The 19703-nt window shown below is 38.1% G+C and overlaps 2 protein-coding genes across 2 annotated transcripts in view; one reads left to right on the top strand and one right to left on the bottom strand.

Moving 5' to 3' along the window:
• Positions 1–911: 911 nt before the first annotated feature.
• Positions 912–10952, top strand: LOC111671184 (polycystin-2-like). The gene is given in 16 exon segments (XM_023428216.2): positions 912–1866; positions 2320–2433; positions 3737–3870; positions 4531–4717; positions 4720–4780; positions 4995–5219; positions 5691–5919; positions 6013–6183; positions 6295–6476; positions 6593–6713; positions 6820–6918; positions 7725–7846; positions 7967–8084; positions 8232–8395; positions 9052–9196; positions 9931–10952. Coding segments are annotated over 16 exon segments (2673 nt in total). The 5' UTR covers positions 912–1442; the 3' UTR covers positions 10108–10952.
• A 107-nt stretch (positions 10953–11059) lies between these two features.
• Positions 11060–19703, bottom strand: part of LOC111671187 (broad substrate specificity ATP-binding cassette transporter ABCG2-like) — a 15701-nt gene continuing 7057 nt past the window's right edge. Inside the window, exons 9-16 of the mRNA XM_023428223.2 lie at positions 18527–18534; positions 17993–18075; positions 15703–15792; positions 15296–15417; positions 14951–15105; positions 14266–14355; positions 13134–13243; positions 11060–12940 (exon numbers count right to left, since the gene is read on the bottom strand). Of these exons, the coding sequence (XP_023283991.1) occupies positions 12793–12940; positions 13134–13243; positions 14266–14355; positions 14951–15105; positions 15296–15417; positions 15703–15792; positions 17993–18075; positions 18527–18534 (806 nt within the window). The 3' untranslated portion in view covers positions 11060–12792. The remainder of the gene's footprint in view (positions 12941–13133; positions 13244–14265; positions 14356–14950; positions 15106–15295; positions 15418–15702; positions 15793–17992; positions 18076–18526; positions 18535–19703) is intronic.

The raw sequence follows: 19703 nt of genomic DNA, 5'->3' as shown, positions 1-19703 counted from the left end.
TGTCTTTCACTTCAGTGAAGCAGACAATTTATGCACCATCAGTTTGCTCAGAGAAAAATATTTTAACAATATCTAATTAGATTTGAAAAAACAAACAAACAAAAAAAAAACTTCAATTTGAAAATCATGACAGAAAAAAAAAAAATCATAGTCATAGATCGAATTTAAAAGACACAAGATGACCTTAATGAAGGACAAAATTACCATGAAGAAACACAAAACAACCACAAAGAGACCTAGAATGACTACAAAGATATAAAAAATAACCACAAGAAGACACAAACTAACTGCACAGACACACAAAATGACAATAAAGAAATGGAAAAAGGTCTACAAAGAAATGCTAAATGACAAAAAAGTGACGGAAAAAGAAAATCACAGATACAAAAGGACTATAAAAACATATTTTTTCAGTTTGGGGGGTCATATGAAGGCGGTATGGGGCCTTTTACCTGTCCATGTGTGAAACACTTTCAACAGCCTTGTTGTTGCAAAGTGTCTTGTTGTCATAGCAACCACTGACCGAAACATCCAGAGATTATGTAACTAACGTATGTATTCATTTAAATACTGTTTTAAATATTTCTAAACAAATGCATATTAGTCATCACAAGGGGTTAAAAGGCTTTTGATAAAAGCTTTTAAAGACAAACTAATACTTTGGGGAATTGAGTTCTGATGTTTACAAATCAGCAAAAACAATCCCAAACCAGTCTAGCATTTACAAGATGTAAATTCAAACCGTAAATTTTTGAAAACGTTTAATAAAAACGATACAATTGATATTTCTATGAAGAAAAATGTTTTCGTCTGAGGTTTTTTTTTTTTTTTTTTTTTTTTTTTTTTTTAACATATTTTACTGCGACGCCATGACTTCTAATGTAATCTGAGTCCCGAACAACTGAGAGTGAGAGTTTTTGGGGGAACAGTGCAGGAACAAGATGGCTGGCTTGGGACGAGAAAAGTATCTTTCTTCTTCCACTTAACACTTAACTTTTTGACGCGGTCGTTAATTCCATGTAAATACTATAACGTTTAACAACTTTAACCGCTTTAAAGGCATCGTATAACAGCAACGGAAATCGTTTATCGAGACGCATTACAAGCTTGATGTTATCTTAAGGAATGTTTTTTGACGGTTTGGTGAGGGTGAAACTAACTACTAACGTTGGTTTTAAAGACCAGGATAGCGTTAATTAAATATATCTATTGTGACTTTTACATACCGTATAACGTTTTATGTATGTAGGTTGTTTAGTTAGTTACTTGGCTAACTTTTCTAATCTGTCTGTTTTTGGTTTATAGGCGTTTAACGGTTGAGTGTCTCCAAAGCGAAAATGCTTGAAAGGCTTCAGTCGTTATAAACAGTTACCACAGATTTTTGGAAAACATTGAACTTTCCAGATGCCCCACACCAGATAAAAATAATACCTAACTGGACCATGAGTTCATCCCGAGTAAGACCTCAGCAGCTACCGCAGAGCCAGACTGGCAGGTTGCCGCATAGACTCGACTCCAGCGAGGGGATAGAGATGGAGAACATCCAGCATCAAGACCTGGGTCTCGGAGGAGTCATAGGCACTCCGTCCCCTCCATCGAGACAAGCATGGAGCAGAGATAACCCGGGTTTTGAGCCAGAGGATGAGATTATGGAAGCCGACTGGCCCCCAGCGAGTCCAGGAAGGAGGTCGGTGTCCACGGCCTCCAGCAGCAGCTGCAGCAGCGGTCTGGGCAGCTACAACGGCGGGGGCAGCGGCACCCACATCCCCCGAGGAGGACTGTACCCGACCCCTACTGTGGATGCCCAGCAGCAGGAAAGGCATGAGCACCCCAGCTGTATGAAGCAGATACTCCACAAAATCAGAAGTTAGTCAATCTCTTTATGTTTAATAAATGTAATTTTATTGTCACGTTGAAGTCTTACATTTAAAAGTTGATTAATTCTCTACAGATCCGTAACAGTCGTGATCATGTCTAAATAAAATGAAATTTAGGTTTGCCAGGCTGTAAAGTTGATCACCTGCACAGTGAGCCACCTTGTTTGTATTTACTTATGTGACTCATTAAAAATAATATTTTTTGAATATACTTTTAAGTTGCTTAAGTAAGATCAGAATAAGCTAAGGTCTCTGATACTTCTAATATTGACATATTTGGGAATCTCCAGTGTTTCCATTGCACTCCTTTCAAGCTCCATAATCCACAATATAAAGCTGAACATATTTTACTGTTTTATTTAGTATAAGTTTTTGTGTAATTAACTTTCCCAATACACTGTACATATGCTGATGTCCCCTTGAATTGTTGTTTCCTTTGCAGTTCTGTGGGGCACAGAGTTGATGGAGGACAGTGACAGCAGTCGAGAAAGATATCTCAGGAACATACTGCGGGAGATGCTCACATATATCGCATTCCTCATCACTATTTGTATCTGTAAGTAAATAGTCAGCAGCAGGATGACACAAGATTTGTGCATAAAGTTTGAAAATCATTCATTTGTATTTAAGTAGCTGTCAGCTTCACCGTTGTGGAATCAGGTTTCTGCCAGTTCTTTTCTTCCATCTAAACTGAAGTGAATGTTCAGGTCATTTGCAACAGTAATTCACATGGAAGATAAGTGCTAGTATATGTGCTACAAGACCCTGCTACTGCCCACCACACCTTCGTGTTAATGACAACTGTCTCCTATCTGAACATGTTATCTCCACTGCACCAAGCACCAAACATCAGCTGTCTTCCAATTCCATACTACATTTTAATTTAAAGCATGTTTTGGATATGCTATAAGTATGATTTTTGAGTCTAATATTGATGTGCTAATGTGCTTCACAGTGCAAAACACAAATATAATACAAGGGCCACTCAAAGCTGGAAACATGCTGTAGACTTCTTCTTCCTTCAGACAGTACTACAAATCCAGATGATGCTCGATCTTATTTATTTATAAACATATGGGACGTCCCTTACTCTTAATTTTCCATCAAAACATGTGGCCAAATCATTCTCTGTTAGGATCTGTGGTAATAACAAGCTTTAGATAGAGAAGATGTCCACAATGGGTACATCATTACATTTCCATAAAGAAATTGCGTGTGCCCAGGAAATCAGTCCTGGACTGAACTGAACTGACAAGTGATACCGGTGACTCATAGAAAGCTCTTTAATATGTGGCACCAAATACGCCTGGGCACCTTTCCTTTTGCTGAAAAGTTATTTTCCAAACTCTCAGTGCATGCTTAATGGTTTTGGCAGCTGAACGTCTCATCTCTTATACTTGTCCGGGGGCTTAAATTCCAACAGCACAAATTTGAGGGCCGTATTTTGAATTGGCAAAACTCATTAAAATGTTTGTGAAGATAAAACTAATGGTAAAGTTTCTCTACTCTCATTTCTCTTCTGCAATGAAAAATGCCAAACTGTGGTTTAGGGTGGATCAGGAAATGATTTCCTGGCAGACTGGATTAAGACATATTCTGCCAGGCAGAGCTTGACTATTAAAAGTAGTTTCCAGAGCTACTCCCTGATGAATACTGTATGCTACAGGGAGTACTAATGCATAGGTGAGACTACTGAAATTGAATTTAATCTCATTGGATGAAAACAGAACATTATTGTACACAGAAAGCTTCCACACAGTGTTAATTCTCCTGTTTTTATCTGTATGTGACTGTTGTTATTGTAGCTGGTGTTAATATGAATATTAAATTACACATTTTAATGGTCATGTTCTTTGCAGTGACTTATGGGATGGTGAGTGCCAATATGTACTACTATACCAAAGTCATGTCTCAGCTTTTCCTGGACACACCACTGTCTTCTGGAGACCCTTCCACTTTTAGGCACCTCTCAACAATGGAGGATTTCTGGAAGGTAAAATGAAACACTAATCTCTTTTGTTAGAATAACTAAAATGTAGTTTTATTTAGCTGTAATTTTCATTTAGTGTGGTCTTGTTTGTGGCTCTGAAGGTCAAATGCACAGCTTATATTTAAAGGAATAGTTTGCTGTTTTGGGAAATATTGTTATTTGTTCTCTTTCTTAACTCAGCATTAAAACTGGAAGTCTTAAGTTGACTAAATCCGACAACAGTCACTTAATAATGTGAGTGTAGGAGGCGCATTGTAGGTTGATTTTTCTTACCTTCACAGAGAACCAGACTGCTTCAGCTGTGTCCTGTTTTTGGTCTATGCCACACTAAATGTTTCAGGAAATGCAGTTCACAAAGGTTCAAATACACAGGAAGCTCCACAGCCATCAAGAAAACTGAAGATAAAACAATGCAGACAACCAGCAAGTCAAAATAGTAGAAATATTGCACTGAGAAAAATATAAAAGTTTAGTATCTATAGCTCCTAAACACATCCATAGCAAGATTATAGCAGGATCATTGTATTACATAAGAAATCATCAAAAAATGTGATTTACTAGAAACTAAGATATCCACAATATCTTAGGTGGTTTTGTAAGTGCCAAACAAAGAGCTAATTTAAGTCAAAAAAAGCCAAAACCCTGACTGTCCTAAACTTATAGTTCACAGAGGGGCCTTTCCTTAATGGCATGTACTGGGAAGTATGGTACAACAACAAGAGCCTGCCAGAGAATCAGAGTCTCATCTACTACGAGAACCTCCTCCTTGGTGTGCCACGCCTTCGACAGCTCAAAGTGCGCAATGAGACCTGCTCCATTCATGAAGATCTGAGAGATGAGGTTCAGGACTGCTAAACATGTACACCCCAACCAACGAGGACACTACCTCCTTTGGCCTCAAGAATGGAACTGCGTATGTTCATGCATTTAATTCGATTTAAATAAAAAAAATGTATAAAACTTTTTAATTAGATAGTTTTAGATTTAGAAATCAGTGCAAACTGATAAATGACCAGCGCAAACAGAGCGCATTTTCTTACTTCTCAGTGAAGTTACAAAACAACTGTTGTAGTATCAGTTTCAAACGAATGTCTACATCCTAATTTCTTCTTCTTGGTGTCTCTCAGGTGGGTCTATACAACAGAGAGTGAGATGAATGGCAGCAGTTATTCAGGTCAGGTATCTAAATATGGAGGTGGAGGATACTACCAAGATCTGTCACGTACGAAACAGGAGTCAGCAATCCAACTACAGTTTCTCAAAGACCACCTGTGGCTGGACAGGGGCACCAGAGCGGTCTTTTTGGACTTTTCCGTCTATAATGGAAACATCAACCTCTTCTGCATTGCTAGGTTAGAATCATCAGTCATCAATTTATGTCAAAACAAGTCAAGTCAACTTTCATTGTTATTTATATAACCGAATATCACAGGTCACAAATTTGCTTTACAGTCTATACAGCATATGAAACCCTCTTTCCATAGACCTTCGATTTGGATGAGGAAAAAACCCTAAAAAATAAATATTCAACTGGGGAAAGTGGAATTACAATGTAATTACATCTGTAACTCCTGATTATTTTTAGATTTCAGATTTATTGACTTGAGAAAATTATTACATGGCATGAAATAGAAAACAAACATAAACTAAAGGTAAAAAATCATTAAAAAAAAGGGAAAAATGAATATTTCTTCCTTGCTCATTATGACCAAATTCCTTATTTAGATATAGTACTCTGATTTGTTTCCACATTACGACAGTGCCAGCTTGTAACTACCATTGTATGAATACAGATTGTTAACATATTCTGATGCATGTGGCAGGTTGTTAGCAGAGTTCCCTGCTACTGGTGGCGTGGTGACCTCCTGGCAGTTCCAAACAGTGCGCCTGATGCGATATGTGTCCAGCTGGGACTACTTTGTGGGTGTGTGTGAGGTGGCATTCTGCCTATTCATTCTGTACTACGTAGTGGAGGAGGTGCTAGAGATCCGCATCCACCGCCTGCATTACTTCAGGAACCTGTGGAACTGTCTGGATGTTCTCATTTTGGTGGTGGGTATCAAGGTTGTATGTGCAATTATTAAAGTAATTAAAATGGTAATTTTTATGATCATTCACTGACTTTGTTGCTTGCTCTTTTTTCAGTTGAGTGTCGTTGCTATCATCATGAACATAACCAGAACAGCCATGGTTAGCAATCTTCTCAAAGGCCTGTTGGAGAATCACACTGCTCACCCCAGCTTTGAGCCGTTGGGCAACCTGCAGGTCCAGTTCAACAATGTGGCTGCTGTCATCGTCTTTTTCTCCTGGGTCAAGGTAGAAATCTTTTCCCTTCGGTATATAGTCACTCCAATACTCCCACTGTGGAAACATGAGAACCCAGTGACTGTAGACTGATACTAATAGTCATTTTTCATATCCTCTCAGCTTTTTAAGTTTATCAACATCAATAAGACCATGAGTCAGCTGTCTAGCACTATGTCGCGCTGTGCCAAGGACCTTGTGGGTTTTGCCATCATGTTCTTCATCATCTTCCTGGCGTATGCTCAGCTGGCGTACTTGGTGTTTGGAACCCAAGTCAACGATTTCAGCACTTTCCAAGCCAGCATGTAAGAAAATTAGAATATTAGTAAAGCCAACAAATGTAAAAATATTTGTGTAAAAAAATTTACAGTTTTTGTTTTCAAATGTTTAAAAATCTTGAAATGTTTTACTGTTTGTGTAGTTTTACCCAGTTCCGAATCATCCTGGGAGACTTTGAGTTCTCCCAGATCGAGGACGCGAACCCAGTGCTTGGACCTATCTACTTCACCACCTTTGTCTTCTTTATTTTCTTCATTCTCATGGTGAGCAGCAGAATCACCTGTTGTGTTGAAGTCTTAAGTTTGTTTGTGTTGCTAAAATATGCTCCTGACTAACATGTGGATACATTTTCTTTTTCTTTCTATGTAGAACATGTTCCTGGCCATCATCAATGACACATACTCTGAGGTGAAGGCTGACATGTCCCAGCAGAGGTCTGAGATGGAGATGACTGACCTCATTAAGAAGGTATTGAACTACATTTATCCTTTATTTATTTTATCATAAATCAACACTAGCTGTCAGGTCAATGAAACATTAAGGTCTCTGTGATACCCTAAGTAGCACACCTGAAAGTGCAATTTCTAATATTGCAAGTTTGTATCTACTAATTAGAAAATGTCAGTGTTTCCCCAGGAAGTTTGTGGTGTGTGGTAAGATGTTTTCCCTGAACCTTGATTTATTCCATATATGGTCTCTGATACTGGGTACATCTTAGTTTACTTTGGCGGAAGTATATTACCTGAAAAAAAACACGTCTATTACATATGGACCTTAAATTGATTCTGCAAACGTCTCATTGCCATAGTTGGGCTCCAATTTCAGTTTCAGTCTTTCAAAGTGAGGGTGACTTAGAGAGTTATAGAGTAATTCAACTGTAAAACCAAGATATAAGGCCTCGCTGGAGAGAATCCCAGCCTCTAAATGGTAGTGTTGAATCTCACACTGTGACACACTTTTTTTTAAAAATGAGATGCAATTTTCGTCTTGAAAACGATCCCTCGCACATCCTAATTCCTTCCTGAACCACAGCTGGAACACAGGATCTAGAAGAGTTGGCAGAAATAGGGTATTGGCTGCATTAGGCATCCCAGTGGACATCCTCACTCATTTTTTTGCTGAGAGATAGTGACGACATAAGACCACATGTCTTACAGAGTTTGGGGAATCAGATTTAAGAACATCTTAAGCACATGAGCCAAGATTATGCCAGCTAACCTGTTTAGGTAAATACAAATGTCATTTTAAGTATTCCTCTGACTCCCGTCTCTTAGGGTTGTAACAAAGCTTTGATGAAGTTGAGACTAAAGAAGACGATGGTAGACGACATCTCCGACAGTTTGCGTCAGGCTGGGGGCAAACTGAATTTTGATGAACTCCGTCAGGATCTTAAAGGGTGACCAAGACCTCAAAACACTCTAAAAGCTCTTAAATATTATGCTATCAGTGCAATGCTTGGGTTGTTGTTGTTTGATGCTACCTGTCCTGAGTGTGTTTGGGTTCTTTCTTTGCTCAGAAAGGGCCACACAGATGCAGAGATTCAGGCCATCTTTGCTAAGTATGATCACGACGGTGACCAGGAGCTGACAGAGCATGAACACCAGCAGATGAGAGATGATCTGGAGAAAGAGAGAGTGAGTGATGATGTCAGCAGTTTGTCCCTTTGGTTTTAGTGACTGAATAATGATCAGAAAACGCATGGAAAAACACAGAACATCCTGTGGTAGCATACACAGCCACAGCACCTGCAGATGCTCAGTGTGTTTCTGCTGATATGCTAGGAGGACTTGGATCTGGAACGCAATTCGCTGACTAGACCCAGCAGTGGGCGGAGCTTCCCTCGGACCCAGGACGACTCGGAGGAGGACGATGACGAGGACAGCGGCCACAGCTCTCGTCGCCGTGGCAGCAGCTCGGGTGGTGTCTCCTATGAGGAGTTTCAAGTGTAGGCAGCTTAAGTTTTTGTTATAATGTAAATTACAGGAAACTGAACAACTAACTAATACCTTCCCTTTGATCTAAATTAAGTTGATGTCAATTCTTGGAGGTTGTGGAAAAATTCCCATCACATTTTTGCATAGCTCAAGGTGGTGTCCTCAAATTGCTTGTTTGTCTGACAAACTGTCCAACACGCATTAAAAAAAACCTAAAATATGAAATATTCGGATTTGAGTAGGTGGAACCAGCGATTAATCACTTTGATTGAATAACTGTTTCAGCTCAAAATGCGTTAGTCATGTCAGATTTGGAAACACTTTAATTCCTTCTATTCAGTATTTATAAGCAACATTAATATTTTAAAGCTTTTATTAAAGTACAGTATATGTTAACAAATATAACTTCTCCTGTGAAGACATATTTTATATTAGTACAACTGTGTTTTACTATTTTATTTATTTATTTTTACACCAGCCTACATTTACATTATGTATATGTGTTATAAACAATTTATTAAATGTTTACTTACATATTTTTCTAATAATAAATAGTGTGTAACAAAGTGTTTTAAATAGCCATGTGAATGATTATGACTGTAGTAGAATGACACATTTGACATGTAATATACTGTAATAAGAGATCTGATGGCTTTCTGTTTCTCAGGCTTGTGAGACGTGTGGACCGGATGGAGCACTCTATCGGCAGCATAGTGTCCAAGATAGACGCTGTGATTGTGAAGCTGGAAACCATGGAGAGAGTTAAACTTAAAAGGAGAGATGTGGTGGGCAGGCTGCTGGACGCCATAGAGGTGAGACACAGTGGATACACAATCAGTGCGTTGACATGCACTTAAAGCAGTTATACTTTTTTTTTTTTTTTTTTAAATGGCTCACAGGGTTGAAAGAGGTTGCGCTCTCACCACGCTCATAGCACCAAAAAGAGTTTAGTAAAGTTAGAGTAGCTGGTGAACACAGTGGAGCATTTAGCGCCTAGAAAAACATGTATTTTTCTCAAGAGTTGGTAGAAACCAATAACAGAAATACAACTGCAAATAAAGAAATAATCTTCATATATGTTTTTACAACTAGAAGAATGAAGGAAAAACTAACTGTATATTCCTAATCATACCCATATATATGCATACACATACAGTTACAGTCACACACTGTATGTATATATGTGTACATTTACACTTATGTATTTACATTTACCGTTTGCACATGAACATATTTGCCTGTATGTAAAAAACTATTCGAAGAAAGTAAAATTAAGACAAAGAGAGTAGAAGTAGAAAGAAAAATCACAAATTTGCCTCAAGTGGGCTTAACTTTCTGTTCAAAATTAAATCGGACTAAAACTGAATCTCATACAATGTAGCCTCTCAGTGCACCGTTGGCCCTCTGATACACAGACACACGCACAGAATCAGTATCACTAATACAATTAAAATAAATAAACCACAGATCTACATGAACCTATGGCACATTGTCAGATGTGTGCATGTAAACATTGTGTATAAGTAAACCTGTTTCTGTCTGTCAGGATGAGCAGACGGAGAGGCTGGTGAGGGAGGAACTGGAGCTCTGTGAGTCCGATGATATGGTCTCTCAGGTCAGCCACCCACAGCCGGCCACTCCTGTGGGCCCTCGCCCTCGACCGTCCTCTTCTCTGTCCACCGACGGCCTCGATACAAGCACAAATGGGAGCGGCCACGTGTGAAGTGTTGGCTCGCTGAAGAATATTCCACTTTAGCAAGAAACTCTATTGGAAATTTCCCTTCAGCGGTACAAATAACTTCAGATGTGGGACAGTTTTTTGCAGAACAAAATAATTATGGAAACTGTTCAAATTCCTTGACATATTACAAAGCAGGTGACAAAGTCAAACTTACCTCACCTCAGATATTTTAATGCACTGAAAGTGAGTGAGGCTCTCCTGAGAGACATCTAAAAGTATTATTTTCTCTGTCTCAAGCTATTATCTAGTATTACTTTAACAGGATGATGAAAGGAAATAAAAAAAAATGTGTGAAAGAGACTGAAGAATAATGAAGGATTTACAGTGCGTATCAAATCACAGTATTATACACAGTATTGGATGTAATACACCAGCTGCAAAAGTTCTCAGTTGCACTCAGTATACACAGAGTATGATTTTAGTATTACATGAAAAATATGCTCACCTGCTTCTAATCTCTGTATCAACACATTTTAGCATTTCAACAAATACCAAAAAGGCATTTCTTTGAATGTTAATTTTGCTGATTATTTTTTCATCATTTTAACACACAGTAGGTATAAGTGGGGCACACTCTGCCACATTTACTTTTTCTTCTGTACATCAATTAAGCTTCTAATTAAACAGCTTATTATCATGTTATGATACATATTGTAACTTAAAACAAACTTCGATTTGGAGTGCATCTAGTGTTCATGGGAAACCCATGCATTTATAATTTTTTCCCTGTGCCTTTTTTTTTTTACAGTCTTATTTCTTATTCTCTTTTGTTTTTTGTTTTATTTTAAATTTTATGCCAAATAAAGTGTTATTAAAATAAAACAAAATGTTATTCTATTTTTTAAAAACAAAGTTAATTTTAGGGCCTAAGCTTCCAAGCTCAGTAATGCAACAGTGTTTTTTATTTTGGGTATGAATTTACACCAGTGAACAATTTAAGTATTCAATCACAGTTTATTTTATGGGACTGTCATTTCCTAATAATTTTCTTGAAAGTTTCCTGGAAAGAACCCTAGAAAGATCTTATACTAATTTGTGAGCAAATACACATACTGTTATTGCATTTCATTTTAGTATAAAATTAGCTGTTGATTTCTATCAAAGAAAAGCTTTTTTAAATCCAAGAAAATATTTATTCATCATTTATGTATTATTGTAAACAATATTCTTCAACCCATGTAAGCTGAATTGTATGATTGGCTGTAAACAATTAGCACATTTGTGTTTGTCATTGACTAAATTACTTGAGGTTACATTTGAAATTAATTGGAATCATCTGATCTGAAGTCCAATTAACATTGTGATGCTACCAAATTACATGGTTGTTGAATTTCACGACTGCACTGAAAAAGAAGACGAAGATTACATGAAATGTTTATATTGGTATCAGAATATACAAATGTGTGTATAGAAGTTTGCTTTGGAACAATAGAAAAAGTTAACACACACTTAATATCTACCTGATATAATTCTACAATATCTACAATTACAAATAATGACGTTTAAGGGGAAATCAAGATGGATTAAATTCTGTGTGATTTGGAAATTGTGCAAAAGCAAAATAAATCTACACTACTTAGTGACACAAATACTGAAAAAAGGCATATTCTGATTTAAGAATAATACAACAAATGTAAATAATCATAAATAATGAAAAATCTTTGAAATTCTATAAACCTATACCCTGTTTTAGTGCTTTTCATGTCTTCAACTTTAGAAAATTCTCTACACTCCAAAAAAAGTGAAAAATTATGTCCAATTAGTTGCTGAAAAGTGAACACAAGGTTTTCATGATAAAAAATAATGTTTACATTCAGGTATGTATTTTAACTATACTGAATATCCAAGTATATAAGTGCAAACCATAGGCACACTTTAAGAAATAGTTTGACATTTTCAGAAATTCGATAACTCTCTTTCTTGCAGAGAGTTAGATGAAAAGATCGGTTATCCCATATATGCGCATTAAAGCTATTCTAAACTAGATCAAGTTACATTTCTGAAAATATGTATTTCCACAAAACGCAGAGAACTACTGAGAACTACAAATAGTAATTAGGGAAACTAACAAACTCTCTAATCAAAGTTTTTATATTAATAACGGATCAAATTCAAATACTTGTTGTTTTGTTTTCAGTGGAAAAACTCTGAAACTCACTGTACCTGACCTGCTCAGCACCAAACACAATAACGACAAGCTGGTGAAGACAGTGGAACATTTAGTAGCATTTAGCATTTAGCTAGCTACACGGTGGGAACCTGCTGGAAGTATTTCTTGGTGAACGACAGTCAGACACGGTGACTTCCAGTGTTGCCTGATATGACTGACACCTAGCCGTCCAATCACAGCCTCAAACCTGTACAACTGCCATAAAAATATAGTATAGTAACTTAGTAGCCATTTTTTTTTCTGTTTTGGTCATTTTTACATTTCTGTTTGTGTATTAGTTAAACAAGATGTGACATTTTAATTAGTGAGCTAAGCTAATCCTAGTACATTAATGCGCAGACAGGAGAGTGTTATACCATCTAACTCTATGCAAAAAGCAAATGTTACTCCCAAAATGTCAAACTTATCCATCAATGATATTTTTGTGAACATCTACTGACCGGCTTCCACAAAGACAAAAAAAAAAAAGAAAAAAAGAAGAATTCAGAATTAAACATTTAAGTGAACTTCTTGATGTTGCGGAGTTTCAGGTAGGCGATGATGAGGAATATGACGGACATGACAGTCAAAGCCACGTGGTTCTCCCACAGTCCCCAGGGGGTGTACTCTATTCCCAGGTAGTCCAGGTACTGCTCTCCTGTACATCTGAAACAGGGAATGTCCCACTTACACATGGCCTATCATTGTTTAAGATGAATTTATTGTTTGTAAAGTCAACTGGAATTATACTGGTGATTGTAAAAATGTTAACTTTTAACGTGAGGCAGCTAGATTGGAAATGTCTTAATTAACTTAAGTAACACACAGCCAGAGAATATACTGTATGAAGTCTACTCACGTCACAGCTGCGCTCACACTGCAGTTGGTCATTAATACCGACATGTTGGCGTTTCTGTTCACAACCTCCTCACAGAACTTCAAACCCACAAACTCGTTGATCTTCAAGGCCTGGACACAGACGGCACAGTCAATGAATGCAGAGCAGAACAAAGTAAATATCTGCTAGAGATATTACTCTAGTTAGTAGAGTTATCAGTTATCAGCCCTGGCACCAGTGGTATCAGCAGAAAACCACAGCTGCGTCTGGAGGAGCCGCCTGAGCGTCTCAACACCTGTAAGATTTAATGCAGTAGCTGTGGCACAGTGACCTAGCGCCTCACACTGACCTTTCACCCTGAGTCAGTCGCTCATTAGGCGGACAAGAGAGAATTCCCTCACAAAGCTGCATCATTTAGTCATGGATACTGTAGATTATCAAACAGGACTACTGGACACTGGCACAGGGGCCTGAGAGGTAAGACAGCCCCTGGACCAGAGCCCCTGCATGAAGTGACAGTGACTTAATATTCATCTCAGTTAAAAGACAGTACCCTCACAATGACTTGATTTAGTAATAACATATTAATATGAGTCTGATAGAGCAGTTGGATCAATCTATTGACTGATATTATGGCAGATATACTTGCTTTAGTTTTGGTGTATATAAATAAATAAATGACAAAATAAATGTCTGAGGTAATTTACAAACAGATTTTCCACCATCTGGCAGATTTATTTTTGAATTGTAAAATGTCTCACTTAGTACATTTCTTGGTTAAAAATAATAAGTAAATACATTTTAAAAAACAAATTATAAAAAAGTATAACATTAATTAACGACAGACATATAAAGTAATTAACATTAGTTTGACAAAACTACTATTCTATACTATAATGAAGAATAAACTTTCATGCTCTCTCGATATCGATATTGGCCACAACAATCCATTATTGATCAGGCTCTGGTGTGTGATTTCAAACTTTGTATCTTTTAAATGACCCTCTTGGCCACATGCTGAGTTTACCTGGTGACGACATAATGAAGAATCATCAAAGCTGCAAGTACCTTTCTCTGGAGCTGTCAATAAACTGTATACAGTAGTTCTTATTACTAGTTTTTACTGAAATTCCTTTCTTAAATTTTGACTTACTGCGAGACCATAGCGAGGAATACTGAAGTACTTCAGCCAAGCCAGCCAATCTGTGATGCTGGGTAGGTTCACCAGGAGACCTGAGAAAATCTGAAAACACAACACAAACTCAAGTTACGGGACTTTTTTCACAGCAGACATGTTGATATGTCACTGCAGGACAAGCACAGATGTTTCTAACAACATTATTTATAGTTCACTGGCACAGCTCATTAACATTATTAGTCACACCTGTGTGATGTTTTGACACCTTCATCAGAAAAATTATTTTAGATTACCCTTTTTCATGTGTCACATGCATCTGCATAATGTTGCTGCTAAAATGTTAAACCATATTTTTATGTGTTCACATACAGTGGGGTCCAAAAGTCTGAGAGGTTCAGATTTTATATGTGCAGATCATTACAGTGCATGGATAATTCAAACTGGTGGGTTACTCATTACAAAAACTGTTCAAATACACAGAATTTTATTTTCATTCTAGTGGAGATCCAAATTAAAAAAATCCAAATATACCAAGCTTGAATTCTGGAAAAAAGTGAAATCATCCACAAATCATCTAGAATGATTCAATTTGATGAAAAAAATCTTTCACTATATGATGTAAACATCATGTGGCCTCAATGAAGAGTTGGAGCAAATCATATGCATATCTTTTGTTATTCTGTGCTGTTGCGTCTCTCACCATCATGAAGACAAAGGTGATGGTCATGAAGATGTTGGCCAGAGCCACGACGCTCTGGTCGGCTGAGATGGCCATGGTCATGGCTGTGGCTGTGTAGGCCACCAGAGTCACTGTCAGCGTGAAGATGAAGAAAGCTGCTACTGTGGATTTGAGCCCTGATACACACACACACACACACACACACACACACACACACACACACACACACACACACACACACACACACACGATTATCAAACAATAAATACTGAGCTGACATCTGAGTTTAGAATTAGTATTTAATCTAATACTCAAGACTTAAAGCTGAAGCATTCCACAAATCAATGATAGACCTGTCAGTCTTACCGATCATGAAATAGACAATGCAGCTGAAGATAACAGAGGTGATGGTGCGCAGAGCGACATCAGACAGGATCTTTGAGAGGAAGTAGACAGACACTCTGTAGTAGCCACTGATGTACTCATGCCTGTCAAGACAGAGTACAAGGAGAAATCAAATACTGACCGTGACACATAACTCTGCACAGCTGTGCACGTGGATGTCATTGTTAGCTTGATGAGTCCTTTACGTCTTTATAGATATTTTGTTTACTCTCTGAGTGCATATATCCTCTGTTGAAGCATTTGACAATTGTCTTAGTCTGTTTATATTGTTTGTATTTATTGCTGTAACAAGGCCTCTCTTCTCTTTATCTGTGTGAGACTTCACCTGGTTGAATGAAGGAAAATGACATGAATGACAGATTACATACACAAACAGTTTCCTCTCAATGATGAAGAGCTCAGCTGCAGACACAGTGCTGAAACACTGGTTGGTGGTGATGAAGAAGAGGGCGCCCATCCTGTAAGAAACAACAAAACGAAATCTGGTCAGTAAGTCTCTCGAGGGCTCAACACAATTTTATATTTTATCTTTATCCCATAACCCACATGTACAGTCAGTTCAGTTACAAATACAATAGTTACAGAAAGAGAGGACACTCATCTCAAAAACAAGACCAGTCCTCTGAGGGAATACAGAGCAAATGACAACAAATGGGAACAAAGTGCCTTTACATAAGCACTAGTATCAGGTATTTGAATTATCCTGGGTGTGTGTTGTGCATGTAAGCATCATATCCTGGTTCGGAAAAATGGATAAAGCCTTAATTATTCCAGTTTTGAAAAACATAGATATGCTACCTGGAGTGGTATGTGGTGAGTTTTTCCTGATTTTATTCAAAGGTCTAAGAACAGAGCGGAGATTGTAAATCCCCCTAAGGCTAATTTGTGATTTGTTTTTTTGTTGTTATTTATGGGCATTTGTTGCTATTAATCCGGTAGCTACAATGAGAGAAAGACAGGAACCACAGGGAGAGAGAGAGAGGGGACGCCACGCAGCAAAGGGTAAAGGGTCAGACTTGAACACAGCCCGCTGTGGTTAGGACTAAGCTTGGTGGTACGCACTCTACCAGGTGAGCAACAGGGACAGCCCCCCAATTTCTGATTTGTGATATTAAGCTAAGTAAATAAAACTGGCTTGTACCTCATAGGTAGCCTGTATTTAAAAATATAGTGAAAGTGCATTTCCTCTAAAATGGCCAGATATTATTCTCTAGTTGTACGTAGTCTTGTTTTCTTCCACTGTACCTACATTTGGGGACCAATAGGAACCAGGAAGTTGTTTGTTGCTACCTGATTCATACAACTATTGTACTATAAAGTGTTACCAAAGTCACCAATTCACATAGCCTGCATGTCGAAGCACCCAGAGGAAACTCCACACAGACAGGCCGAGACTAGCCAGTGGATTAAACCCAGGACCCGGACTTCTTCAAGTAAGGGTTAGTGACGAAGAGGAGCTGGGGATCAAACTGGCGGTGGACTGTGTCTCTGGGGGCAATTGTGGCTTTTGTTTAATGTCTTTTGAAGTGTGGGTTATTTCCTGTATTTGTTTCCTTTCTCTTTTCTCTTACTGCTGTTTGCACTTTCTCATATGTAATTGCTTTCTCCTGTACACGTCCGTTCTTGTTGTCCTGGTTGCATTTTAACATGTGGAACAGTAAAGCACATTGAGTTTAGTTATAAGGAAATGTGCTACATCAATGAAATCACTACGCTTGTCCTCGCTTTATATTCTGAGGCAGCGTCAAATACAAAGAGGTGATCATGAAGGGAGAGGGAGCAGCGATAAACTCAGTCGCTGTGCAGATTATGGTACTACATGTGTTATGGTCCATGTGTAACAAAACAGACTTCAAAGTTAACTGACTCCACTGTGGCCCTAATAGCTGACACCCAATGAAATGGAGGGAGGGGTGAATAACTTGAGACGTTTAAGCCGCGTACTCTGGTGTCTGCCACACTGCCTATGCATTGACCATGAATTTAATGACATTAGGTCCTTCTATTCCACTGAACCATGCACAGAAAGAAAAGAGAGAGAGACCATTGAGGTTTCTATTGTGCTTCATTGGGCTTGTGAGTACCAGGTTGTGCCCAATATAAAATATGGTAAGAGGATTAGCTATGCAGGAATTGCTCCACTTTTCACACTTTTCTATCAAAAGTTGTCGAGGACTTGAAAACCTGGGCATTAATTAAGAAACGTGTCATATTAATCAATGTGCCCATCCTGTATGGCCACATAATAATCTATTAATCCACATCAATGATCAATAGCTTTTATGTTTTCTAAGAGTTAATACCTTCTAGATACTGTAAAGGCCTAAAGCAGTTTTTTTTTTAAATATTGCCACAAACAGAAAGTTGCGGTGTTGGTGAAATGTTTTTATAATATAAACAAAATCCACATTATTCTCAGTTTACAACAGGCATACATGTGAGTGAATCGCACAGAGCTACTTTAAGCACCAGACAGGACAAAACAGTAAAATACAAAAAAAAAAAAACAACTTCTTACTATAATATGCTTTTGAACTGACACAGGGACAACAAAAACACACCCAAGAAAAACACAACATTACCATTTACTCAGAAATGCAGTTTTAATGTTGATAATGATGTAATGTAATGTGTGTAAAATATTAGGATGGGTCTCACCTGTTTTGGATACCACTCTGATCATCTTTGACTCTGAAGAAAATGGCTCCTACGATGAGGGCGAGAAAAATGTTGACTCCCAGCTGCACAGACAAAAAATAAGACATTTAGACAAAAGAAAGCTATGATGAAAATTTATACGGCCCTGTTTGTAAAATATATATTAACACTCAATGGAGTCATAAATTTAACAGGGCAATGTAAGAACAAATGTATGGTCTGACCAATTGCTTTCCATCTCCATTAAGACCTTCATACAACACTCATTGAAATGAACTTTATTGTGACACAGTTCGTGGTCTTCATAAGGGTGATCATGCAACACTTCATAAAGAACATCTGAATAAGTATAAAAATGTGACCTTCTGTGTCATCTCACAACAGGTAAATGTAGTTTTGACAGTAAGTCTGCTTTCTCTGCTCGACTGCAAAAAGGTGAAGTTGTGTCAGAAATAAATGCCTGACAACTGCTCTGAGACTTAGATTATGAAGAAACTCACTTGATCAAAGGTTTCGTGTTTTTGAAACATTTACCTCTGAGGCTATTTGGAAGAAAAGGGCAAATGTTGGTGAGTGTGACGGGATTAACTGAGCCATCAGTGCAGTCATTGAGTCATACAATTCTGCTGAATGTGGACTGGTATGAGCTCTTTTTGAAGAATGAAAATCAAACTTAAGCAATATTCTCACTGACAGAGGAGCCAGTGTTTTTAGGGATCAGGGGTCAAGTGGACACCCTGCTCCTCCTCCAGACAGACCTATCCGAGACAACAACCAGACCTGCTGGTGGGGGGAAGATGACAGAAAAAAGTGAGAGAAGTGAAAGCGACACAAGTTTTAATCCCAACAATTTACAGATTATGACAGGACTAAGCGGTTCCCAGGGTGAAGGGATAAGCTAATAAGGTTGAGCCTTTTTCACCTCATTCCCCTCAGCCCCTCATGTGAAAGCGGGGCAGTGAATGGATAGGTCATGACGCCATCATGTGATGAGTCCTGGAGCAGGGCCAAGGGGCTTTGGCCAGATATGATATCAGTTAAGATCCTGGCCCAAAGAGGCAAGAGTGGGGTCACAACAGTCACCAAAGCCGATTATGGCGCCCACGCCACCTAGAGTCCCCCTTGAAGGATTATTTTGACTTATTTAGGGCCAATTATCTGTTAATAATTCTTAAAGTGAGGAGACTTCTGACAGCATTTTGCCGCCATGGGGTGACTAATGAGAGCATTAAGTGGTGACCCCTCTATGCATCCTGTTCATGAGGATATTGGTTATTTACTGCAAGTTTCACTCTTTAGAGTGTTTGAACAAAGTGAAGGTGATAGCGGTACAACATCATGTTTAAATGGAGACTTGAGATATTGTGAAAATGAGGACTTGGGACCCAACTTGTATGCGTCTGTCTTGAGACAAAAAGGCAAAAGCTGAGACTTAATAAATATTGAAAAATACAGTGCTGTGCGTACGTGAAGCTACAGCCAGCAGCCGGTTATCTTAGCACAAATGCTCTAATATGTTCATTAAGAGTTTTGAAGAAACTCTAAGGTACTGGAATGGCTAGTGATTGGAGAAGATATTGTAACTTGGGTAACACATTAATATTAACACAACTGATTCAACTGATTCTTTCAATCAAGGTGACGCAGGCTAATTAAGTGTTAACAAATTTTTAAGATGAGTATCTATCATTATTCCAAGATATGTTAACCC

Source organism: Seriola lalandi, unplaced genomic scaffold, assembly GCF_002814215.2.
Source record: "Seriola lalandi dorsalis isolate HSWRI2012SDOR001 ecotype SW California unplaced genomic scaffold, Sedor1 jcf7180002054872, whole genome shotgun sequence".
NCBI classification, from domain to species: Eukaryota; Metazoa; Chordata; class Actinopteri; order Carangiformes; family Carangidae; genus Seriola; species Seriola lalandi.
This window is presented reverse-complemented; position numbering and strand designations above follow the sequence as displayed.